General features: G+C 41.2%; 2 protein-coding genes across 2 annotated transcripts; both read right to left on the bottom strand.

The window, feature by feature from the left end:
- Positions 1-5,365: 5,365 nt before the first annotated feature.
- LOC136985859 (uncharacterized) lies at positions 5,366-6,580 on the bottom strand. The gene has a single exon (XM_067283230.1). The coding sequence runs from the start codon at positions 6,578-6,580 to the stop codon at positions 5,366-5,368; it is 1,215 nt and encodes a 404-aa protein (XP_067139331.1).
- An 8,088-nt stretch (positions 6,581-14,668) lies between these two features.
- LOC136985858 (uncharacterized) lies at positions 14,669-15,871 on the bottom strand. Its single transcript, XM_067283229.1, has one exon. It carries the CDS (start codon positions 15,869-15,871, stop codon positions 14,669-14,671), a length of 1,203 nt encoding a protein of 400 aa, XP_067139330.1.
- Between the last annotated feature and the right edge of the window lie 10,746 nt (positions 15,872-26,617).

The raw sequence follows: 26,617 nt of genomic DNA, 5'->3' as shown, positions 1-26,617 counted from the left end.
ACTCAAAATAGAACCTTGAGGAACACCTTCTTCTTGTGTGTAAGGCCTAGATAAAGTTGTGCCCATCCTGACTTGGAATCTTCGATTCCGTAAAAAGTTTTTTATAAAAGTTGGCAAATTACCCCGCAATCCGAATTGGTGCAGATCACGAAGTATTCCGTATCGCCAGCAGCGATCATAGGCCTTCTCTATATCGAAAAACACAGACACTAAGTGCTGTCGTCTAACGAACGCTTCGCGTATGGATGCTTCAAGGTTTACTAAATTGTCCGTGGTACTTCTGTTCCTACGAAATCCACTCTGATGTGGTGAAAAGTAATCCTTTTCCTCTAAGAGGAACATCAAACGTCCATTTACCATTCTCTCAAAAAGTTTACAGAGACAACTCGTAAGAGAGATTGGTCTGTAATTAGAGGGATTCTTGCAGTCTTTACCTGGCTTGGGTATGGGAATGATGATAGATAGCCTCCAAGAGTCAGGAAAGGTATGTTCTGTCCATATTCTGTTGAACAGATTCAAAAGATTACAAAGGGAATTGTCTGACAAATTTTTAATCATGCTGTAGTGGATTTTATCCGGGCCTACAGCAGTATTCCCCGAGCGAGACATCGCTCTATGTAATTCTATTCTGGTGAATGGCACATTATATTCCTCATTAGATGAGGAGTAAAAGTTTAAGTACTGTTTTTCACTTTGAGCTTTATAAACCTGAAAATCCCTTGTATACACAATATTGCTGGATGAAGCCGAAAACGTCTCACCCAACAGATCAGCAATACCCCGTATATCACTGATTATTGTGCCATTATTTTCCAACATGGACAGAGAATGAGAAGCATATTTCCCATTAATTTTATGGATTTTATCCCAGACTGCTTTTGAGCTGGTGGAAGATGTTATGCTAGATACATACTTCCTCCAAGAATCCCTTTGGCTTTGCCTCCTTATTTTCCTGGCATTTGCCTTTGCTTTCTTAAAAGCAATCAAATTGTTAGCAGTGGGGTATCTTCTGAAAATCCCCCATGCTTTCTTTTGTTTTTTAAATGCTGCCTCGCAATTTTGACTCCACCATGGTTTCGGATGCTTTGGATATCTGGTTGATGTTATCCCCATTGTTTTTTCAGCTGCCTGAATAATAGTCGATGTGACGGCTTCAACTGCATCATTGATATCAGCAGTATTGACCATTTCCTCAGTGATTTTAGCCAAAGAAGAAAATGCAGGCCAATCTGCTGTTTCAAGTTTCCAGCGTGGTGGACGGGCTGTTTCACAGCTTTCTCTGCCTCGGTATTTTAAAAATATTGGGAAGTGGTCACTAGAGAGTGGATTAGATCCAACTCCCCATGTAAATGCTGAAAACAAGTTTGGGCTAGCTAATGATAAATCAATGGCAGTAAATGTTCTTGTTGGGGCATGGAAGTATGTCACTTCTCCGGTATTAAATATATACAGTTGGTGATTGCCTATAAATCTCTCAATGGCCCTGCCACGACGATTGATGTCGGGACTGCCCCACATTGGATTGTGACCATTGAAATCACCAAGTAGAAAGAATGGAGTTGGCAGCTGTTCAACCAAGGCATCCAATTCATCGTCATTGACTCTGACATCTGGTGGCAAGTATATCGAACAAACTGTGACAGTAACGCCAATTGAAATTCTGACTGCCACAGCTTGCAGTTCTGTTGTTATTTGTACCAGTAAAGACGGGATGCGGTTTGAAACCAGTACAGCCACACCTCCACTGGCGCGGGTGTGGCTGTCGTCATCTTTACGGTAAAGATCGAATCCTTTTAAAGAAATTCTTTCTCCAGGTTTTAGATGTGTTTCCTGGAGTGCCACGCAGAGAGATGAGGTAGAGTATGTCAGGTGTTTAACGTCAGAGAAGTTGTTGCGGAAACCACGACAGTTCCATTGGATTATTTTATAATCCATTATGTGTTTGAGGTAGCATTCTTTGCGAGGGTATCCCTCTTTAATTTAACAGGGGGTCTCTCTTTTGGAGGTGACTTTGGTTTCGTAACCTCCGTATTAGGCTCTTCGTCAGATATGTCAGAAAACTCACTCACAGATTGAGCTTCTGATTTTTTTGAAACTTTAGAGAGGGCTGCTTTCACTCTTTGTTTGTTAAGTGGGTTCTTACTGGCTTTTTTAGAACCCACATTTCTGGTTGTTACCCCTGATTTACTTACAGAGGTTTTAGTCTTTGTGATCTCCTTTTCTTCTGATTGTGTAGATGGGATCAATAAGCATCTTGCATGGCATGTAAGAGATTCGCTTGGGGATACAGAAATATCTGTTTGAACCCCACGTGTCGTAGTAGATTTCAACACGGCAGCAAATGTCTTTTGTTGCATAGGTGCACTTGGAGTGACCATGCGACGAGCCTCTGGATATGATATGTTTTTCTCAGTTTTTATCCGTTGAATTTCTTTTTCTCTTTGCCATGCAGGGCATTTCCGGGAGTAGGAAGGATGGGCATCTTTGCAGTTCACACAGTGTGGAGTACTTTTACATTCAGTACTGTCGTGACCTTCAGTTCCACACTGTGCACATAAGCTTTTGCCTCGGCAAGACGTCTGGGAATGTCCAAATCGCTGGCATTTAAAGCAACGCAGCGGATTTGGAATATACGGACGAACTGCACAGCGCAGATACCCGGCTGTAACAAAGGATGGCAATGTAGGCTTGTTGAACGTGAGGATTAAATGTTTTGTGGGTATCAACTTGCCGTCTCGACGGATCGAAATGCGTCGAACGGAAGTGACACCTTGGTCTGAGAGGCCGATCTGAATGTCTGATTCGTCTTCAGACATTAAGTCAAACTCAGATATCACACCTCGTGAGGAGTTCAAACTTACGTGTGGTGTGACCGAAATTGCCACGTCTCCAAGAGTCTTCATTGACAAAAGCTTTACTGTTTGTTGAGGAGAGGCTGTTTCTACTAGATCCCCTGACCTCAATTTTTGCGTTTTTTTTAAATGCCCAATGGTTGATTCAAATAGCTTTTGAATCAAAAAAGGAGAACACTTAGCAAGGGGTTTTTCTCCAGTTGCATGCACTATTAAGTAAGCAGGTTGGCTGGAGGTCTTTTCTTTTGTCTGTGCTTGTTTTTGGTTTTTGGTATCCATATTTAAGAATTTATATTCAGCTCCTAGTGACCCCACCCACCATGGGGCCCAACAGGGGGGTGCCGTCACATGGGAGACTCCCATAGACCGTCGCACCAGGGTTTCTCAGGAGCTATACCCTCACAATGCAGTCGAGAAGAGCACACCTTGTCTGACGTGTCTGCCCGGTCTGCATCGATCGGTTGACTCCAAGCCGAGGTCAACAATGACTCAACGACCAGCCGATTGACTCAAACGGAGCCTGATTTGAGCCTCCCGTTTATCCGAAGCAGGGGCCAAAGCAGTGTGTTGGGGACGGTATGTTGCCCCTCAACTACCAGGATCCCCCTTTCCGGCATACGGGACACCACGCACGGCAAACACGTGGGTGGGCGTTCAGATCCCAGCGATGGTAAAGAAGAGTTTCTAAACCATCTCTGGGAGGTCCCCTCACCACGGACAAAAACCTACATCGAGGGGATTCGCAAGTTTGCTGTAAAAACTTGGTTACTTTTTTAAAAGACTTCCAAGAAGCTGGTCGTTGTGTTTTTTTGCAAAATGACGTATTGTACGTTGACGATAAGAGATTTACGTAGGAACATCAAACGGAGGTTTACCATTCTCTAGAGGAACATCTAGAAAACCATTCTGTAGAGGAACATCAAACGTCTGTTTACCATTCTCTTAAACAGTTTACAGAGACAACTCGTAAGAGAGATTGGTCTGTAATTAGAGGGATTCTTGCAGTCTTTACCTGGCTTGGGAATGGGAATAATGATAGATAGCCTCCAAGAGTCAGGAAAAGTATGTTCTGTCCATATTCTGTTAAACAGATTCAAAAGATTACTGAAGGGAATTGTCTGACAAGATTTTTAATCATGCTGTAGTGGATTTTATCCGAACCTACAGCAGTATTCCTCGAGCGAAAGATTGCTGTACATAGTTCTATTCTGCTGAATGGCAAATTATATTCCTCATTAGATGAGGAGTGAAAGTTTAAGTACTGTTTTTCACTTTGGGCTTTATAAACCTGAAAATCCCTTGTATACATAATATTGCTGGATGAAGACGAAAACGTCTCACCCAACAAATCAGCAATACCTTGTATATCACTGATTATTGTGCCATTATTTTCCAACATGGACAGAGAGTGAGAAGCATATTTCCCATTAATTTTATGGATTTTATCCCAGACTGCTTTTGAGCTGGTGGAAGATGTTATGCTAGATACATACTTCCTCCAAGAATCCCTTTGGCTTTGCCTTCTTATTTTCCTGGCATTTGCCTTTGCTTTTTTAAAAGCAATCAAATTGTTAGCAGTGGGGTATCTTCTGAAAATCCCCCATGCTTTCTTTTGTTTTTTAAATGCTGCCTCGCAATTCTGATCCCACCATGGTTTCGGATGCTTTGGATATCTGGTTGATGTTTTCCCCATTGTTTTTTCGGCTGCCTGAATAATACTAGAAGTGACAACTTCTACTGCGTCATTGATATCAGCAGTATTGACCATTTCCTCAGTGATTTTAGCCAAAAAAGAAAATGCAGGCCAATCTGCCGTTTCAAGTTTCCAGCGTGGTGGACGGGCTGTTTCACAGCTTTCTCTGCCTCGATATTTTAGAAATATTGGGAAGTGGTCACTAGAGAGTGGATTAGATCCAACCTCCCATGTAAATGCTGAAAACAGATTCGTGGTTGCTAATGATAAATCAATGGCAGTGAATGTTCTTGTTGGGGTGTGGAAGTATGTCACTTCTCCAGTATTAAATAAATACAGTTGGTGATTGCCTATAAATCTCTCAATGGCCCTGCCTCGACGGTTGATGTCGGGACTGCCCCACATTGGATTGTGGCCATTGAAATCACCGAGTAAAAGGAATGGAGTCGGCAGTTGTTCAACCAAGGCATCCAATTCATCTTCATCGACTCTGACATCTGGTGGCAAGTATATGGAACAAACTGTGACAGTTACTCCAATAGAAATTCTGACTGCCACGCTTGCAGCTCTGTTGTTATTTGTACCGGTAAGGACGGGATGCGGTTTGAAACCAGTATAGCCACACCTCCACTGGCGCAGTTGTGGCTATCATCATCTTTGCGGTAGAGACCAAATCCTTCTAAGGATATTTTTTCTCCGGGTTTTAAATGTGTTTCCTGGAGTGCCACGCAGAGAGATGGGGTAGATGATGTCAGATGTTTAATGTCAGAGAAGTTATTGCGGAAACCACGACAGTTCCATTGGATTATTTTGTAATCCATTATGTGTTTGAGACAGCATTCTTAGTAAAAGTATCCCTCTTTAGTTTTACAGCTGATTTTCCTTTTGGAGGTGTGGTTGGTAGTGTCACCTCCTTATTAATTTCTTCATCAGAGAAGTCAGAAAGCTTACTCATGGACTGAGTCTCTGATCTCTTTGATTTAGAGAGGGCTGCTTTCAATTTTTGTTTATTGAGTGGGTTCTTATTTGCCTTTTTAAAACCCACATTTCTAGTTATTACTCCTGTTTTGGGAACGGTTGATTTTGTCCTTACGTTCTCCTTTTCTTCTGTTTTTTTAGACTGAATTAGCAAACATTTAGTGTGGCGAGTGAGAGATTCATTTGGTGAAACAGAGATATCTGTTTGAACTCCACACGAGTTTGTGGATTTCAAAACTGCAGCAAATGTCTTGTGTTTAAGCGGTGCACTTGAAGTGACCATGCGACGAGCGTCTAGGTAAGATAAATTGTTGACAGTTTTCACCCGCTGAACCTCTTTCTCTCTCTGCCATGCAGGGCATTTCCAGGAGTAGGCAGGATGGGCATCTTTGCAATTCACACAGCATGGAGTATTGGTACACTCGGCACTCTGGTGACCTTCAGTTCCACACTGTGCACATACGCTCTTTCCTCGGCAGGATGTTTGAGAATGTCCAAACTGCTGGCATTTGAAGCAGCGCAGCGGGTTTAGAACGTATGGTCGAACTGAGCAGCGCAGATATCCTGCAGTAACAAATGATGGTAATGTTGGCTTTCCAAAAGTGAGAATCAGATGTTTAGTTGGTATAAACTTGCCATCACGACGAATGGAGATGCGTCGGACAGCAGTGAGACCTTGATCTGAAACACCGATCTGAATATCTGATTCATCTTCAGACATCAGATCGATCTCAGATATCACACCACGTGACGAGTTCAAACTTGTGTGTGGTGTGATGGTGACATTTATGTCTCCTAGAGATTTAGTCTTTAAAAGCTTTGCTGATCGTTGAGGAGAGGCTGCCTCAACGAGTAAATCTCCTGACCTCAATTTTTGGATTTTTTTAAGATGCCCAATGGTTGATTCAAATAATTTTTGAATCAAAAAGGGGGAAAATTTAGACAGAAATGTTTCTCCCATAGCATGAACAATAAGGTAGGCTGGTTGGTTAATGGAAGTAAAATCACTTGGTGGTGATGCTTTGGTACCTAATGTTTTAGATTGTATTGAATCCATATTGAAAAATTAATATTCAGCTCTCGGTGACCCCACCCACCATGGGGTCCAACAAGGGGATGCCGTCACATGGGAGACTCCCATAGACCGTCACACCAGGGTTTCCCAGGAGCTATACCCTCACAATGCAGTCAGGAAGAGCAAATCTTGTCTGACGTGTCCGCCCGGTCTGCATCGATCGGTTGACTCCAAGCCGAGGTCAACAATGACTCAACGACCAGCCAATTGACTCAAACAAAGCCTGATTTGAGCCTCCCGTTTATCCGAAGCAGGGGCCAAAGCAGTGTGTTGGGGACGTTATGTTGCCCCTCAACTACCAGGATCCCCCTTTCCGGCATACGGGTCACCACACACGGCAAACACGTGGGTGGGCGTTCAGATCCCAGGGATGGTAAAGAAGAGTTACTAAACCATCTCTGGGAGGTCCCCTCACCACGGACAGCAACCCACATCGAGGGGACAAAACTGAAGAGAGTATGGGATTTGATAATACATAAAAATTTGACCTGGATTGTAGAGGAATTAATATTCACAATTAATTAATCTAGGTGTAAAATTATTCGCCATTATTCAGTTTTTGTATTTTATTATTTTTGTGTTATTATTCAGTTATTTTATTATTTATTTTTTACTTTAAGTTTTTCGTTAGCAATGCGTTTTGAGAGTATGTTAATCTATTAACTTAAAATGCAAATTCAAATAAATTCGAATGTTACAATTCAAACAAAAATCTAAAGCCTGAAGATGGCCTATTATAGTAGGCTGAAAATGTTCAGAGGAATAAAACAATAAGCTCAGTGAATATAAAACAGGTGTGTTTATTTATTAATTGACTTAAACAGTGCTGAGAAGGAGATAGATAGATAGATGACTAATTGGTCTGTACTGGTTTGCTTTAAATTGACCAGTCTGAGTGGGCTTAGGTATAAATTTGATCGCCGCCTGTTTCCAGATTCTCGGAAAAGACTCCGTTTTGAGGTATTTGTTATATGTGTATGAGAAGGCCACTGGCACAGCTTAGACTAAATGCATGTTTTAGCATTTCTGGTGTTATACCATCCGGACCAGACACTTTCCTGTTTTTGAATGATCTTATTGCTCTTTCAATCTCTAAAAATGTGAATGGCCTATCCTCTTCTGTATCTGGGGGACATTAAGCATTTTACCTCATCCTTTCCTGTGTGTATGTGCCGTCCTCCTCCCTATCACTTGGGAAGTGCATGTTGAATAAATAGTTAATGGTATCCATATAGCTTGTGGTGTGTGCGCCATCTGTTTTTAGGGTATTTGCTGGGATTTCACTTTTCATCTTACATCTACATACCATGTAGTAGGGCTCGCTCCAGACACTTTGCTTACTAGTGCGGTGGTTGCTAACGCTGCTACAGAACACTGTCCCCAACCGACGTGATGTCAGGGTTGAGGCTAATCACTTTTCGGCTCGATGTGCTTTGTTCCAGACGTCTGTCTCATGTGCTCTGACCTTTGTCCATACTATCGACTTTTGTATAACCTTTGTATGTAGAGCTGTAATAATCTGTAAATAAACTCGGATAACTGCCATTTAGACTTTCTCTTCAATTGACAATATACAACTGGACGCTATGACAATCCAGTTCATGGATGGGATTGGATAGCCAACCTACTGACTTCAACTATCGAGAGGAACCATTACTGGTCCCCTCACTGGTGACCCGAACATGATCCGACAATGTGGGAACAATACCGAACATTCCCAAGCCTGAAGCCCAGACGCCATTTATGGAAATTCGGGTAGGCCTCTTTTTCTCTTTCCGCCGGTCAAACAGCTGAACAAAGATGACAAAGCCCGAACCCACTGCAAAAGTGAACAAAGTGGCTCTCAAACTACCTCCATTTTAAGACAAGACCCCAGAGTTATGATTTGCCAATATAGAGGCCCAGTTTGCCATTTCAGGCATCTCAAAAGACACTATCAAGTACTACTCTGTCGTGTTTGCTCTCAACTCTGACATCCTAAACTACGTAAGAGACATTGTCCTCAACCCACTGGCCGAAAACCATTATAATACACTTAAGGCCAGACTACTCGCTGATTTTTCAGACTCGAAACAAAGACGGATCAAAGCGCTACTCTCAGATATCATGTTGAAAGACAAAAAGCCAACACATTTACTGACAAAAATGAGACAGTTAGCCAACAACAAATTAGGAGAAGATTTCCTTAAAACCTTATGGTTACAATGACTGCTGCAACAGACCCAGACAATCCTGGCAGCCTCTGATGACAAATTAGAAAACTTGGCCACCATGGCTGACAAAATAGGTGAAGTAATGCACACAAACATCAACGAAGTCCAAAACAACCCCGATAATACTCAAATTCAGCTAAGCGAGCTACAGACACAAATAGAATCCCCAAGTCAGAGAATCAAATGATTAGCTTGTCCCTGAGACAAGTTTAGGCAAGGAAGATCACATTTGTGGCGGCACTCAAAGACGCCCAAGGGGGATCCTAGCGACCTTTGCTGGTATCACCAGAAATACAGGAGCGAGGCAAAATGCTGCCACTCCCCATGCTCTTTCCGCCAGTTGGGAAACTCTTAAGGAAATTGCACGAAACGACCTGCTGTGATTTCAGACCTGATAACAGGAGCCATTTATTCATTTTCATCCCCATTTCTAATCACAAGTACTTGGTGGATAGTGGAAGCGACATATGTGTTTTACCCTTCTCAGAAAACGGCATGCTGCCATGACTGCCATGCTGTGAAGTGCTATGCGGCAAATAGTACACCCATATGAATGTACGGCACCAAGTTAGTTACATTTGGGCTCATCCTCCGCCGCCATTTTCAGTGGCCATTTGTACTAGACAATGTCAGTAAGCCAATCATAGGCACCGATTTTCTACAAAAATATGGATTGTTAATCGACCTAAAGGGTGCACGTCTATGCAACTCAATTACCAACCATGGGTAAAAAGATCAAAATGGAAATTACTCAAGTAACGCTGATAGCCAGCTCATTGACATACCAGAATACCAAGCAGACCAGTTTCCCAAGCAGTTTCAGTCAGTGTCTTCACTGGCCAAGCTAGCTTGGCCATCTCGACATCTTCAGGGACCCTTATAGAGAGGCATCTCTAATGTAGCTGGTGTGTCTGAGTTTCTGCCATTATCACTCTTCACCTTCAAGCAATATCAATAACTCCACAGTGCAAGGACATTCTATTGGACCATCCCCACAAAATTTCTAACCAGGAATTACCTGGTAAGTACATTAATCGATCTAAATGAAAATTCAAAGTCAGTCCCCCGTCTCGGTCGCACTAAGGGACTGGTCCAGACTAGCGCGTCTTCTGACTGACTTTGATCTCATGCATATTCGTATCTATGACTAGTGCGTCAGCCAAATATAGTTGTATTATCTCGCTTAGGAATAAGCACTTCAGCATGGCTCGGATAGCCATTTCTAACTTTTTGAACAATTCTAACACAATCCTTAATGACGTTAAGGAATACTGTGTTGGAAATTTAAAAGGCAAACTTTATGGCAAAGAGCACATTAAGTACTTTTCTGAACAAATAGGAAAAAAAATAAGCATGGCCGAGGCCATGTTTCGAGAACATACACTGTTAGATAGCATCGTAAACGAACTGGCTCTACTGCTAACTAAGGAAGATATTATGCAAATTGTTTCCGCTGAGGTAGAAAAAACAAAAGAGGTCTTAGCTGAGCTGAAGCAGGTTAAGGAACAGTAAGTAGCTGCCTCCATTCCCTCCTATAGCACCATCCTGAAATCAGGGTTCGCCGTGAATCCCTCACAAAAATCAAAACCACAAAACAGAGTAAAAATGTTCTTTTGGTTTATCAAAAGGACGAAGACAAGAACAGCGATAACACTCGAAAGTGTATTCAGCAAAAGATCCAGACCTCCAAGCTGGGAATAGGAGTCGAACGCATTAGGTACATAGGCTCTGGAGGGATAGCCATTGAGCTAAATAACAAACATGACATTGAAAAGCTTGAAAAAACAATACAAGATAATATCCCGGAGCTACACACAAAAAGACCTAAAAAAAAATCCATACATCATTATCTATTCTGTACACAAACTAATAGATCATGAAGATCTAGTCAAATTGATTTATGAACAGAATAGTCTTCTAACTAAAAATTACAGCCAAGAAGGTTGGTTAATTAGTAATAGTTTTTTGGCACAAAAACAACACAGGCCAAGCTGCGCCACAACACATGGTATAAATAAATACATAAATAAATAACAATAATAAATAGAATAAAATGGAACAAAATGAAACAGAAGACAAAAACAAAAAACATAGAACCGATAACAAAAATAAATAACAAATAAAATGTATATAGTAACAAGGTGTAAATATAAAATAAACGAACAAACAACTAAATCTGTTCATAAATATTTGTAACTTTTAGAAAGTTCAGTAATTTATCAACATTTGGCCTCTGGCCCAAAATCTCTTCAAAACTTGCATTTCCAAAATGCTGCCTACGAATCCTTTCAGAGGCAGTGCAATTGCTCAGTATGTGCTTAACGCTTACAGTACAATTGCAGTACTGACACACAGGCTAGTCATCACCCGTCAGAAGGTGTTGATAAGTCAGTCGAGTGTGTCCAATTCTCAAACGAGTAAGAATGACCTCAGATCTCCTGTCATACTGTTTGTTGTGTGTCCAATTTTCTATTATAGGTTTGATCTCGTAAAGTTTATTGTGGACTTGTTCGTTCCACACATTTTGCCATCTCTCTGCTAGTCGTTTTTTAACAACCAGCTTCAAGTCACCTCCTTCAGAAAACATTGTATGCTAAAAATAATTTGCTGACTTTGCAGCTGCATCAGCTTCTTCATTCCCTCTTATACCTACATGGCCTCGGACCCAACAAAATTTTACAAGAATATTACTCGCAATAAGATGGCAGGACAGTTTGCGAATTTTAATCACTATAGAGTGAGAACTAGGTTCATGTGAGATCAAAGTCTAAAGTGCACTAACTGAGTCAATGTAAATAACACAGCGACGATGACCTTTACTAATTATATATTTTAAGGCTAGGTAAATAGCCTGCAACTCTGCAGTAAAGATGAAAGAATTCAATGCAATTTGTTCTGCCACGATCTCATCCTGGCAGAAGAAAACTGAGCCAACGTAATCAACTGATTTCAATCCATCAGTATAAATAGGAATTAAATTCCTGTCGTGGTGTTGAATTTCTGCAAAGTGCTGCCTATAGATGTAGTCCGGGGTAAATTCCTTAAGAAACTGCTTTAAGCTAAAGTCAACATTAATCACAGGAGTTGACCAAGGTGATATATTATCGACCTCGACCTGTGAAATGTTGCTTGTGTCCAGGTCAATCGTGCTGCTTACATTCTCCATTCTAATGTCAAATGTAGGGACACAACTTGGGCGAGCTGTAAATAATCTTTTCAGCTGAGTATCTGATACTCTACAATAAACTGAAGGTTTAGCCAGAGATTTCTGTTTAATATAATAGAACAAAAACAACTGCTCTCTCCTTAGATATAGTGGAGGTTCATAAGCATCTACGTACAAACTTTGAGACAGGAGAAGTTCGAAACGCACCAGTGCACAAACGCAATGCTTGATGGTGGATTGGATCCAGCATCCGAAGAGTAGATTCTCGCGCAGAGCCATACACGATACATCCATAATCAAGCTTAGAGCGAACAAGGGCTCTATATATTCTAAGCATTGAACATTTGTCTGCTCCCCAGGATGAGCAGCATAATACCTTTAAAAGGTTCAGAGATTTTAAACATCTACTCTTCAAATTGCGCAAGTGTGGCAAAAACGTCAATTTATGGTCGAACACAACACCCAAAAATTTTGCTTCGTTGACCATTGGAATTTTAACCCCATTTAGGTTAATTTCAGGGTCCAAGTGCAAACCACGCCTTCGGCAAAAGTGGATGCACAAGGTCTTCTCTGCATTAAAAGTAAAACCATTGATCTTGGACCAATTGTCTATCCGATTTAAAGAGGTTTGCAGTTATCTTTCAATAAAACTAATGTTAGTAGACTGACAGGAGATCTGAAAGTCATCCACATACAAGGAGTGTTTCACACTGGAAAGAAAACACTTAGCTATGCTATTGATTTTGATTAGGAACAGAGTCACACTCAAAATACAACCTTAAGGGACACCTTCTTCTTGTGTGTAAAGCCTAGATAAAGTGTTGCCAATCCTAACTTGGAATCTTCTATTCTGCAAGAAGTTTTTTATGAAAATTGGAAAATTACCTCGCAATCCAAATTTGTGCAGGTCACAGAGTATCCCATATCGCCAGACAGCAATCATAGGCCTTCTCTATATCGAAAAACACAGACACTAAGTGCTGTCGTCTAATAAACGCTTCGCGTATAGATGTTTCAAGGTTTACTAAATTGTCTGTGGTACTTCTGTTCCTACGAAATCCACTCTGATGTGGTGAAAAGTAGTTCTTTTCCTCTAGGAGGAACATCAGGCGTCTGTTGACCATTCTCTCGAAAAGTTTGCAGAGACAACTAGTCAGAGAAATTGGTCTATAATTGGAGGGATTCTTGCAGTCTTTACCTGGCTTGGGTATGGGAATAATAATTGATAGCCTCCAAGAGTCAGGGAAAATACATTCTGTCCATATTCTGTTAAACAGATTCAGAAGGTTACTAAGGAAATTGTCTGACAGATTTTTAATCATGCTGTAATGGATTTTATCCGGGCCTACAGCAGTATTCCCCGAGCGAGAGATTGCTGTACATAGTTCTATTCTGCTGAATGGCACATTATATTCCTCATTAAATGGGGAGTGGAAGTTTAAATATTGTTTTTCAGTTTGAACTTTATAAGCCTGAAAATCCTTTGTATACATATTATTGCTGGATGAAGACGAAAATGTTTCACCCAACAAATCAGCAATACCTTTTATGTCACTGATTATTGTGCCATTATTTTCCAGCATAAACAAAGAATGAGAAGCATATTTCCCGTTAATTTTATGGATTTTATCCCAGACTGCTTTTGAGCTAATGGAAGATGTTATGCTAGATACATACTTCCTCCAAAAATCCCTTTGGCTTTGCCTTCTAATTCTTCTGGCATTTTTTCTTTTTTGAAAGGAATCAAATTGCTAGCAGTGGGGTATCTTCTGAAAATCCCCCATGCTTTCTTTTGCTTTTTAAATGCTGCCTCACAATTCTCATCCCACCATGGTTTCGGATGTTTTGGATATCTGGTTGACGTTTTTCCCATTGTTTTTTCGGCTGCCTGAATAATACTGGAAGTGACAACTTCTACTGCATCATTGATGTCAGCAGTATTGACCATTTCCTCAGTGATATTAGCCAAAGAGGAAAATGCAGGCCAATCTGCCATTTCAAATTTCCAGCGTGGTGGACGGGCTGTTTCACAGCTTCCTCTGTCTCTATATTTTAAAAATATTGAAAAGTGGTCACTGGAAAGTGGATTAGATCCAACCTCCCATGTAAACGCTAAAAACAGATTTGGTCTAGCTAATGTCAAATCAATGGCAGTAAATGTTCTTGTTGGGGCATGGAAGTATGTCACTTCTCCAGTATTAAATAAATATAGTTGGTGATTACCTATGAATCTTTCAATGGCTCTGCCTCGACAATTGATGTCGTGACTGCCCCACATTGGATTGTGGCCATTGAAATCAAGTAGAATAAACGGAGTCGGCAGTTGTTCAACCAAGTCATTCAATTCATCCTCATTGACTCTGACATCTAGTGGCAAGTATATGGAACAAACTGTGACAGTTACTCTAATTGAAATTCTGACTGCCACAGCTTGCAGCTCTGTTCTTATTTGTACTGGTAAGGAAGAGATGCGGTTTGAAACCAGTACAGCCACACCTCCATTGGCACGGGTGTGGCTATCATCATCCTTACATTAAACATCAAATCCTTTTAAAAAAATTTTTTCTCCAGGTTTTAGATGTGTTTCCTGGAGTGCCACGCAGAGAGATGTGGTAAGTGATGTCAAGTGTTTAACGTCAAAAAAGTTGTTGCGGAAACCACGACAGTTCCATTGGATTATTTTATAATCCATTATGTGGTTGAGGCAGCATTCTTTGCGAGGGTATCCCTCTTTAATTTAACAGGCGGTCTCTCTTTTGGAGGTGACATTGGTTTTGTTACCTCCACATTATTCTCTTCATCAGAGATATCAGAGAACTCGCTCACAGACTGAGCCTCTGATTTTTTAGATTTAGAGAGAGCTGCTTTCACTCTCTGTTTGTTTAATGGGTTCTTACTAGCCTTTTTTGAACCCAGGTTTCTTGTTATCACCCCTGTTTTAGGTAGGGGTGTTTTTTGTTTTGTATTGTCATTTTCTGCTGTTTCTTTTGAAGGGATCAGTAAACATTTTGCATGGCGAGTGAGAGATTTCTTTGGGGAAACAGAAATGTCTGTCTGAACTTCACATGTCTTTGTGGATTTCAGAGCAGCAGCAAATGTTTTTTGTTTCATTGGTGCACTTGAAGTGACCATGCGACGTGCCTCTGGGTAGAGTAAGTTGTTGACTGTTTTTACACGCTGTATTTCTTTTTCTTTCTGCCATGCAGGGCTTCTCCGAGAGTAAGCAGTATGGGCATCCCTATAGTTTACACAGCATGAGGTACTTTTACATTCTGTACTGTCGTGACCCTCAGTCCCACACTGTGCACATGCGCTTTTTCCTCGGCAGGATGTTTGAGAGTATCCAAATCGCTGGCATTTGAAACAACGCAGCGGATTTGGGATATATGGACGGACTGAGCAACGTAGGTATCCTGCTGTTATAAAGGATGGCAATGTTGGTTTGTTGAAAGTAAGAATCAGGTGTTTGGTTGGTATCAACTTGCCATCTCGACAAATTGAAATGCGCTGGACAGCAACGACATCTTGATCTGAAAGACCAATCTGAATATCTAATTCGTCTTCAGACATCAGATAAATTTCAGATATCACACCAAGTGATGAGTTTAAACTTCCGTGTGGTGTGACAGTGATTTCCATTTCTCCCAGGGTCTTTGTTTCTAGAAGTTTTGCAGATTGTTGTGGGGAGGATGTTTCCACCAGTAAATCACCTGATCTTAATTTCTGAATTTTTTTCAAATCTCCAATAGTCGACTGGAACAATTTTTGAATGAGAAAAGGAGAAGCTTTAGATAAGGGTTTGTCACCAGTTGCGTGTACTATTAAGTATGCTGGGATACTTAAAATTTTTAAATTTTTTCGCTCTTTCGGATCTTTTATTTTTGAGGAATCCATGATTGAAAGTAAAACATTCAGCTTCTGGTGACCCCACCCACCATGGGGCCCAACAAGGGGATGCCGTCACATGGGAGACTCCCATAGACCGTCGCACCAGGGTTTTCCAGGAGCTATACCCTCACAATGCAGTCGAGAAGAGCACACCTTGTCTGATGTGTCTGCCCGGTCTGCATCGATCGGTTGACTCCAAGCCGAGGTCAACAATGACTCAACGACCAGCCGATTAACTCAAACGGAGCCTGATTTGAGCCACCCGTTTATCCGAAGCAAGGGCCGAAGCAGTGTATTGGGGACGTTATGTTGCCCCTCAACTACCAGGATCCTCCTTTCCGGCATATGGGTCACCACGCACGGCAAACACGTGGGTGGGCGTTCAGATCCCAGGGATGGTAAAGAAGAGTTTCTAAACCATCTCTGGGAGGTCCCCTCACCACGGACAGGAACCCACATCGAGGGGTACAGCCAAGAAGATCTCAAGGAAGTTTTTAAAATTAAGTTTAATACTGGAAAATGTGATGGTCAATTCTGTAACTGGGTCATGGAGGTCACTCCTCTATTGAGGCGGCAGCACCTCATCACTGAAAAACTAAACATAGAATGGTCTCGCTGTAGGGTGGCCTACTTTGTACCCATATTACAGTGCTATAAGTGCTGTGGATTCGGGCACACAACCAAGAGCTGCGTACACGAAACTTCCACCTGCAGCCACTGTGCTGGTGACCATACATACAAAGAGTGTCCAAATCGAAACAATAGTCCAAAATGCACTAACTGTCATCACGAAAAAACAAATCAAACCTCACACAATGCTCGGGATGGTTCCTGCCAAATCTATCAGAGAGTTAAAAATAGTATTATCGACCGCACAGACTATGGATCTTACTGATAATAACAATATGAGTTAATTAAAAAAGTTAATTTCCCCTTGTTGGGCCCCATGGTGGGGCCCAACAAGGGGATGCCGTCAATGGGAGACTCCCATAGACCGTAACACCAGGGTTTCCCAAGAGCTATACCCTCACAATGCAGTAAAGAAGAGCACATCTTGTCTGATGTGTCTGCCTGGTGTGCATTGATCGGTTGACTCCAGGCCGAGGTCAAGAATGACTCAGTGACCAGCCGATTGACTCAAACGAAGCCTGATTTGAGCCTCTTGTTTATCCGAAGCAGGGGCCAAAGCAGTGTGTTGGGGATGTTATGTTGCCCCTCAACTACCAGGATTCCCCTTTCCGGCATACGGGCCACCACGCACAGCAAACACGTGGGTGGGCATTTGGATCCCAGGGATGGTAAAGAGGAGTTACTAAACCATCTCTGGAAGGTCCCCTCACCATGGACAAAAACCCACATCGAGGGGCCGAAGGTTTGAAAGATCGTTGTTCCACCAGTGTGAGTTCCTCCTAGCTTTCTGTGTATAATACGTGGATTGAAGGTAAGCTTCCGTGATTGAGACGTGCTGCTAAGGTGTTGGTGTCTGTCATAGTGTATATCTGTTGAGTGGCCCACAGGGTACCGAAGAAGGCTTTAAAAAATACTCCAGTCTGTGTGCCCTTTGAAGCTGGTGTCCGTATGTATGGCAGGTGTATTAGTGAGGTTCTAGATAATGTACCTGTGGTCAGTGGCTGTTATGTCCTCCACAGTCTTACATTTCTCCATGTATTTAATAGCATACTGATTGGCTACACAGATGTCAACCCAACTCTCTCCCCTATCTGAGAAGAAAGTTGGTAAATGACTGGTGTTGCAAGAGAGCATGTTATGACTGGCTAAAAAGTCCATCAGATTCCTGCCCCGAATGTCTTCAACTGAAGTGAGTCACATCAGAGACTTTGTGTTATAGTCACCTGCTTATTATCCAGGGAAAATTATTAAGTTGATTGCTGATGGTGTCCAGGTTTGATAGGAGATCCTGTATGTCATCAGCTGGTGAACAGTACACCGAAGTGATGTATAAAGAAGAATTGTTGTGGGAAATCTGCACTGTAGTTATACATTCCATGCTGAGTGATGGACAGAAGTCCATATTTAGATCGGTATGTGGAGAGAGAATCCCTGTCTTTGGCTTTGTAAAGAGTCCCTTAGGAGGAAAAGTTTTCCAATTGCCAAAACAAACTATGCCACTATCCAGTGTATAAGGCTCTTTAAAAACAACCATATCTACTTTCTTTTCTGCTACAGTCTTGATTAGAAGAGAAGAAACTGCCTTGCATTTTTCTGCATTGAGTTGTAACACTGTAATGTTTGTACCTTGAAAAGATGTCCCTGTATTACAGTTTGATGAGAATATGCCTGTTGGTGCACTAATAACATTACATCCCATAATCCATTTGTCATACTTTCTGTGCCTTCAACTTCTGTAATGTGGGACAGATTTTATCAAAAGCATTGTGATTAGTTGGGACCTTTTTAGTCGCTGGCTGATCCCTGTTATACTTCATGCAATTTACGCAACATGGTGTGTTTTGTTTTTCATTACATTCATTGAATCTATGCTTTTTGGTGCAATGACTGCAGTGGGTCTTCTCCATGCAATCTTTAGCCATGTGATTGAAGCTGGCACCCTAGAAACACCTGATTACAGGCACAAAGTCACCTATTTTTATGTTTGCCAAGACAGTGACAGGTATCGATGTTGAATTAGTAAATTTCTGATATAGGGCAAGAGCGAAACCACCACATGCTGGCAATTCTCCTTTGTGTTTCTTTGGTAATAGCAGTACTGATCCTACAGTTTTCAAGAAATTCGTCTTTAGTAATCTGTTCCCAAATGTCATTTTGATTGTACATTGTTTCAATCAGGCTGTCGGAGTCAACAGAGTTAGGGACGTTGATTAGAATTATACACAATTTCCGTTCTTCTGCCATGTGGCATTTAATTCTTTCTTTGGTGGATGGAATACTCTTGATTGCCTTCAGTAGCCTCTTCCCATGCTTGCTGTTAACCACCCTGAAACAGGCATCTTCATTCCTTATCGTCTTCACTCTGTTTATTCTGGTACCAATGTCTGCTGGGTTTACCTCTGTCATTATTGTTGACACTATGTCATCTATCTCAATATGTTCTCCTTGTACCCCATGGTTAAGATACACCAGGACAGCATGGCTGCCCCGTGCCCTCGTTGTTGAGCTTCAACGACAGGAATTTTAAAATTATTTTAGTAGTATTGCTGGTGTTATTAGTAGACTTGACAATTTGGGTATAGATTTCTACTCTGTGGTTAATGCGGATAGTGGAATTAATGTGCTCCGGACAGAGGTCCAACACACGACCCAACAAAAGTGCAGCATCCTTGATAAGATCATTTTCCACCTATTCATGCTGATTATCTTTCACCAATTTCAGAGTACTCTCCTGACTGAACCTACAACTGGTTGTATGTGGCTCACATCGCTAATTTTTTCGATCGCCGTTTTTCGAAGTTTATTGATCGGACACTCGATCGCAATACATCGTTGGAAAGCGTAAATCACCAGGAACAAGTAGGTGTCACTGTTATTAAAATCCGTTACGTTTTCGCTGAGTTGCGAGCGGTTTTATTTTCCGACTTTGTTCGGGCCCCTTCGGCCCCCTATCACGTTCCCGGGAGATTTAATAAACGGCATTTCGTGGTCCATAAGGCTCTTAGTCAGCTCCCAAAATTTCGCTCACTTTGGTACAGTATTAACGAAGTTATAACGACTTCAATTTTATACGTTAGACAAAGGAATCGTACTTCTTTGTATTTCGAGCCAATCGGCGTAGTATAGCTAGCCGGCGCGGCGTATCCACATGGCTTGGTTGTAGCCAAACGGCGTTTTTCAGCCATCCGGCGTTTTCCCTTACAAATCGTAGTTATTTTTCGTGTACTAATGGAAATTATTGAAGAAGAAGTAGCAACGGAGGTTACGAGCCCCATGCAGTCTGACACACAGGAGGCTACTATTTCTATAACCAACGAAACATCTGGCAACACTACGGAAGACAAAATACTTAGGGATGCCAAGGCACAGTTAAAAAGAATAATGGACCTTCTTCCTGTAACCTGTCGGACCAATATAAAGTCCGAGGAGAGGAAGGAAGTAAAAGACCGTGCGGTGCAGCTGTACGCGGCGGTACAACAGTTGTACGGTATTCTCACGCACATCAGGGCTGAAAGGGAGGATCAGGAGGCAAACCCAACAAGCTTAGAAACAGTAAGAGAGATAAGGGAAACTAATCAGCAGCGTAATATAGACAATAAGGAACTCACATACGCTGAAGTTGCTAGATCGACACTGACACAGAGCCATACAACAAGAACAATTGACAAACATAGAATGAAGGGGAGTAATAGCGCTGTATTAATATATCCTCAGGGTGAGGAAACCACAACAAAGGAAATGCAGGAGGTCACGGAAAAAATCAAGGAAAAAATACAACCATACAAACTAAAAATAAAAATCAAGGAAATAAAAAAGATTAAGGAAAATGGAGTTTGCATTGGTGTGGGGAATGATGAGGAAGGGAAAAGATTAAAAGAAGCTATTGAAAACATAAATGAGATACAGGATAAGATTAAGTGTACACTATCTGGGAAGAGACAACCAAAAATAATATTATTAAACATCCCTAATAGTATACCAGACAACAAAATCATAGAGGTAATGGCAATGCAAAATGACATCTGGGAAGAGTTGGAAGGCAGCTGGATAGTGCAAAATAGCCAGTTAAGAACGACATTAACAGGCGGGCGAGTGAAGGAAAACTGCCGCCACGCGATAATAGAAGTAACGCCCATAATTAGAAATAAAATAATATCACAAGGAAGCATCTCTATGTCCTGGTCCACAGTTAGGGCTGACGACTTCGTGCCTGTCAAGCGGTGTTACCAGTGCTGCGGCTTCGGCCATTGGGCACGAGATTGTGCAGAGGAGCAACAGTGCAGCCATTGTATGAAAAGACACCGTTATAGGGACTGTCAACACAAACAGACAATCCCCTCATGTATTAATTGTAAAAAGGCTAATAAGAACTTACCTCCAGATAAGAAATATTCAACGAATCACAATGCTTTTGCCAGAGAATGTCCCCAGCTACTAAAAGTAAAAACTCAGATGATCCAACGGATAGATTATGGGCTGCAGTAAACCATTATACTACACACAGGAAATCTTAAGACACAGCTACAACCAATTAAACCAAACCAACATGGCGAACAAAGATTCTTTTAAAATATTACAGATTAATACACAGAGAGGTAAGGCGTCAAGTTCCCAGGTGATGCACAAGGCTAATGAACTGGACGTAGACCTAATATTCATGCAGGAACCATATACAATAAATAATGTGGTAGTAAGAATGGGAAATTGGCAAATTATCAACAAAAACACAGGGAAAACTCCTAAAAGTTGCATAGGAGTTAGAAATACAAACTTGGATATAGCATTAATACCAGAGCTGTCAACGGATATTATAACCACAGCAGTTATTCACCACCAGCCGACAATTTTCGTGATCAGCGCTTACTTATCTCCCTATATGAATGATGATAAGGCAATAGAAGAGTTGGGAAAAGTTCTACGGAGAGTGGACAGCAAAAACATAATACTGATAGGGGACATAAACGCAAAGTCGTCAGTCTGGTACAATGATAAAGAGGATAAAAGAGGAAGACTTGTCATGGATCTGATGGAAGAATTCGACCTGGTGTCAGCAAACATGACTGAATACCCGACCTACTTTACCCCACACGCTACGGGATGGACAGATGTCTGTCTTGTATCAGCGGACCTAGTACACAAGGTTGAAAACTGTGAAACACTACTCACCACATCAGTGAGTGATCACAGGTTCATCTTGACCCAATTTAATCACATGAAAATTGCCAACCATCAAGGGAGAAACAATACGAAACATATGAACTGGGACCTATATAGAAAATGCTTCAACGACAACTGGTCAAACCATGAATTTATCAGAATAGAAACAAAACAAGATATAGACAGCTACGTAGATCACCTCACAAAAGACATGCAAAACGCAAGCCTCAAAGCGGGCAGAGTCACGACAACAAAGAAGAGTAAAACACACTGGTGGACTACCAACCTTGAAAAACAGAGGAGAAAAATAAACAGAATTAGGAAACAGTACCAGAGGGCCGAAGACCCTGAACTAAAAGAAAAATACAGAGAAAATTACAGGAAAGAACTTAAAAAGTATAAGAAAAACATTAACTCTGCCAGAACGAAAGCGTGGAGGGAATTCTGTACCCAAAGTAACGACAGTGGTCCCTGGGCGACCCCGTATAAGGTGGTTTTTAGAAAAAACAAGAAACTAAACATCCCGGACATATTATATTGGAACGACGACCCAAAAGAATACAACAACTATGACATGGAAACCAACATCCAGAAGATCCTGGACTGCCAGTTTCCCAAGGATGACATACCTGATAGTGCCGATAATGAAGATAGGCAAAGTACCTACCACGTGCTAAGTAATAAAGATGAATATTGCAGACTGTTTACTTTTAAGGAAACGAAACAAGCCATCATGACACTAGGAAATCAAAAAGCTCCCGGCCTTGACAAAATAACTGCTGAAATGTTAAAAAATGCATTTCAAGAAATTCCCATAGTTTTTGTTTATCTGTTCAACGAGTGTCTACGCCAGGGATACTTCCCTGATGCTTGGAAAACTGCAGAGATAAAATTAATTCCGAAGAAAGACAAACCTGAAAAATCCTCTGATTATAGACCGATTAGCCTCCTCCCAACAATGGGGAAAGCCCTGGATGGCCTATTAATCAAGCGCATAAACTGGGAATTATACAACACTGGAAAAATGCACCCTAACCAGTTTGGTTTTCGAGCTAACAGCTCAACCACTCACGCTGCGTTAAGCGTAAAGAAGTTTGTTTATGGTGCTTGGGAAAAGAAAAAACATGCGCTATTGATTGCAATCGACTTTAGCAAAGCTTTTGACAACTTGAGATGGACAGATATTAAGAAAAATCTAGCAAAACTAAAAAACACACCATTCGAATCCAAACTCTACCACAGCTACCTACAAAATAGATACATCGAATACCGAACAAATCACATCAAGATTACAAGAAAAATAAATAGAGGATGCCCGCAGGGTTCGCGTAGTGGTCCGGCCCTGTGGAACATGGTCTTCGACAACTTACTGCAGGAGTTTAATGACACTACTGATACTAAAGTACAAGCATTTGCAGATGATCTGATACTTATGATAGAAAACCAAAACTGTGACAAACTAACAGAAAAAGCAAACCGAGAACTAGAAAGGATTAATCAATGGAGTAAGGAGCATGGCCTACCAGTAAATTATGATAAATGTGAAGCTATGGTGTGTACGCGCAAAAACAAAAAAGGTCAACTAAAAAAAACACTTAAACTCCGCATGAACAATAACAGAATAAAACAAGTCAAGACCCTAAAATACTTAGGGATCTACTTCGATCCAAACCTGAATTGGCATCAACACATAAATGAGATAACTATGAAAATTAACCGGAAAATCAACCAACTTAATTGGATCATGGGCAAATACTGGGGGCTCAACCCCAAAAACGGCAAACTTGTATACAAAATGGCAATAGAGCCAGCTCTGTTGTATGCCGTTCCAGTGTGGCATGAAGCTGTCAACAACAACCATGTCAGAAGGAGGTTACTCACAGTTCAAAGAAAAGCGGCAATCAAAACTACAAAGTCATACAGGACTGCGCCAACAGACGCGCTGTTAGTATTGGCGGGTCTCACTCCCATACACATCACTGCAAAAGCAACAGCCTGGAAATGGATACTAACTAACTTGGATCTTTGGAAAAATACACAACAAGATATTAATAAGAAATTAAAAGACAAACTAATTCCTGATAATTACACACAAATTCTAAACATCATAAAGCAGGTGGAAATCGACAAAACAGATAACAAAATAGGTACAGAAATACATCCGGCGGAGAGAAACAGGTATGAAGTTAATCTCGACTACGATCCTGCAACCAATCGTTACTATCAGTGGCTTGTTTATACAGATGGTTCCTGCCAACCCAATGGGACAGGAGCAGGTATTTACATCAAGGATAGTAACACTGATAAGACGCACTACCAAGCCAGCATTAAATTGGCGGATTACTGCAGTAACACTCAAGCGGAGCTCTGGGCGGTTCATAGTGCACTTACCCACATGCTTAATAACCTAAGCAACTACAAAGGAAAAATTAAATTCCTCATCGACAGCAGAGTGACTTTACAAACACTTGACAAGGAAAAGAATATAACCATTCTAGGCAGCGAAACTATTAGGGCCGCTCTTAAGCTGGCAAACAAAACAACCGTTCACTTTAGCTGGATTCCAGCACATAAGGGTGAACATGGTAATGAGAAGGCAGACATTCTCGCCAAAAAGGCAGCAAGCTCAAATAACAAGATAACTTATAACAGGCTTCCGAATACTACCCTCAAGCACCTTCTCAGAATATGGGAGCTGACTATTTGGCAGCAGGAGTGGGACACCTCAGCAACTGGTAGGCACTGCTACAAGTTCGTCCCATCTGTAGCTGATAGAATGAAGATAAAACACTACAAACCAGCCTCAGAAACCACGCAATGGTTGGTTGGTTGGTTAGTTCTAGTTTTTTGGCACAAGAGCCATACAGGCTATACTGCACCATGACAAATGGTAAAATTAAACAAAGCTAAGTATATATATCACAAAACATCAATACAACACAAAAACACAAACAAGTGCAAACAAACAGAACAACACAAATATAAATATATAATAAATAAATTAATTAATTAATTGATTAGTTAACTTAAATCTTTCTATTAATATTTATAACTTTCAAAAAGTTCATTATCTTATCAAGATTTGGCCTCTGGCCAAAAATCTCTCTCAGATTTGCATTTCCGAAATACTGTCTGCAACTCTGGTCAAAAGCAACACAGTTGCAAAATATGTGTTTAACACTTAAAGTACAGTTGCAATACTGGCATACTGGCTGGTCATCACCCTTCAAAAGGTATTGATGAGTAAGCCGAGTATGTCCAATCTCAGACGAGTAAGAATGACTTCAGATCTCCTATCATACTGTTTCTTGTGTGTCCAATTTTCTATTATAGGTTTGATCTCGTAAAGTTTATTGTGGACTTGTTCGTTCCACACATTTTGCCATCTCTCTGCTAGTCGTTTTTTAACAACCAGCTTCAAGTCACCTCCTTCAATAAACATTGTATGCTGAGAAGAACTTGCTGACTTTGCAGCTGCGTCAGCTGCTTCATTCCCTTTTATACCTACATGGCCTGGAACCCAACTAAATTTTACAAGAATATTACTCGCAATAAGATGGCAAAACAGTTTGCGAATTTTAATCACTATAGAGTGAGAACTAGGTTCATGTGAGATCAAAGCCTGAAGTGCACTAACTGAGTCAGTGTAAATAACACAGCGACGATGACCTTTCCTAATTACATATTTTAAGGCTAGGTAAATAGCCTGCAACTCTGCAGTAAAGATGGAAGAATTCGATGCAATTTGTTCTGCCACGATCTCATCCTGGCAGACAAAGGCTGAGCCAACGTAATCAACCGATTTCGATCCATCAGTATAAATAGTAATTAAATTCCTGTCGTGATGTTGAATTTCTGCAAAGTGCTGCCTATAGATGTAGTCCGGAGTGGATTCCTTAGGAAACTGCTTTAAGCTTATGTCAACATTTATCACAGGAGTTGACCAAGGTGATATATTATCGACCTCGACCTGTGAAATGTTGCTTGTGTCCACGTCAATCGTGCTGCTTACATTCTCCATTCTAATGTCAAATGTAGGGACACAACTTGGGCGAGCTGTAAATAATCTTTTCAGCTGAGTATCTGATACTCTACAATAAACTGAAGGTTTAGCCAGAGATTTCTGTTTAATGTAATAGAACAAAGACAACTGCTCTCTCCTGAGAGATAGTGGAGGCTCATAAGCATCCACGTACAAACTTTGAACAGGAGAAGTTCGAAATGCACCAGTGCACAAACGCAATGCTTGATGGTGGATTGGATCCAGCATCCGAAGAGTAGATTCTCGCGCAGAGCCATACACAATACATCCATAATCCAGCTTAGAGCGAACAAGGGCTCTATATATCCTGAGCATCGAACATTTGTCTGCTCCCCAAAATGAGCAGCATAATACCTTTAAAAGGTTCAGAGATTTTAAACATCTACTCTTCAAATTGCGCAAGTGTGGCAAAGAACGTCAATTTATGGTCAAACACAACACCCAAAAATTTTGCTTCGTTGACCATTGGATTTTAACCCCATTTAGGTGAATTTCAGGGTCCAGGTGCAAACCACGCCTTCGGCAAAAGTGGATGCACGAGGTCTTCTCTGCATTAAAAGTAAAACCATTGATCTTGGACCAATTGTCTATGCAGATTTAAAGAGGTTTGCAGTTGTCTTTCAATAAAACTCATGTTAGTAGACTGACAGGAGATCTGAAAGTCATCCACATACAAGTAGTGTTTCACACTGGAAGAAAGACACTTAACTATGCTATTAATTTTGATTAGGAACAGAGTCACACTCAAAATAGAACCTTGAGGAACACCTTCTTCTTGTGTGAAAGGCCTAGACAAAGTGTTGCCAATCCTGACTTGAAATCTTCGATTCTGCAGGAAGTTTTTTATAAAAATTGGCAGATTACCCCACAATCCGAATTCATGCAGATCACGGAGTATTCCATATCGCCAGCAGCGATCATAA

Source organism: Centruroides vittatus, unplaced genomic scaffold (assembly GCF_030686945.1).
Source record: "Centruroides vittatus isolate TY-2023 unplaced genomic scaffold, ASM3068694v2 contig_98, whole genome shotgun sequence".
Classification (NCBI taxonomy): domain Eukaryota; kingdom Metazoa; phylum Arthropoda; class Arachnida; order Scorpiones; family Buthidae; genus Centruroides; species Centruroides vittatus.
This window is presented reverse-complemented; position numbering and strand designations above follow the sequence as displayed.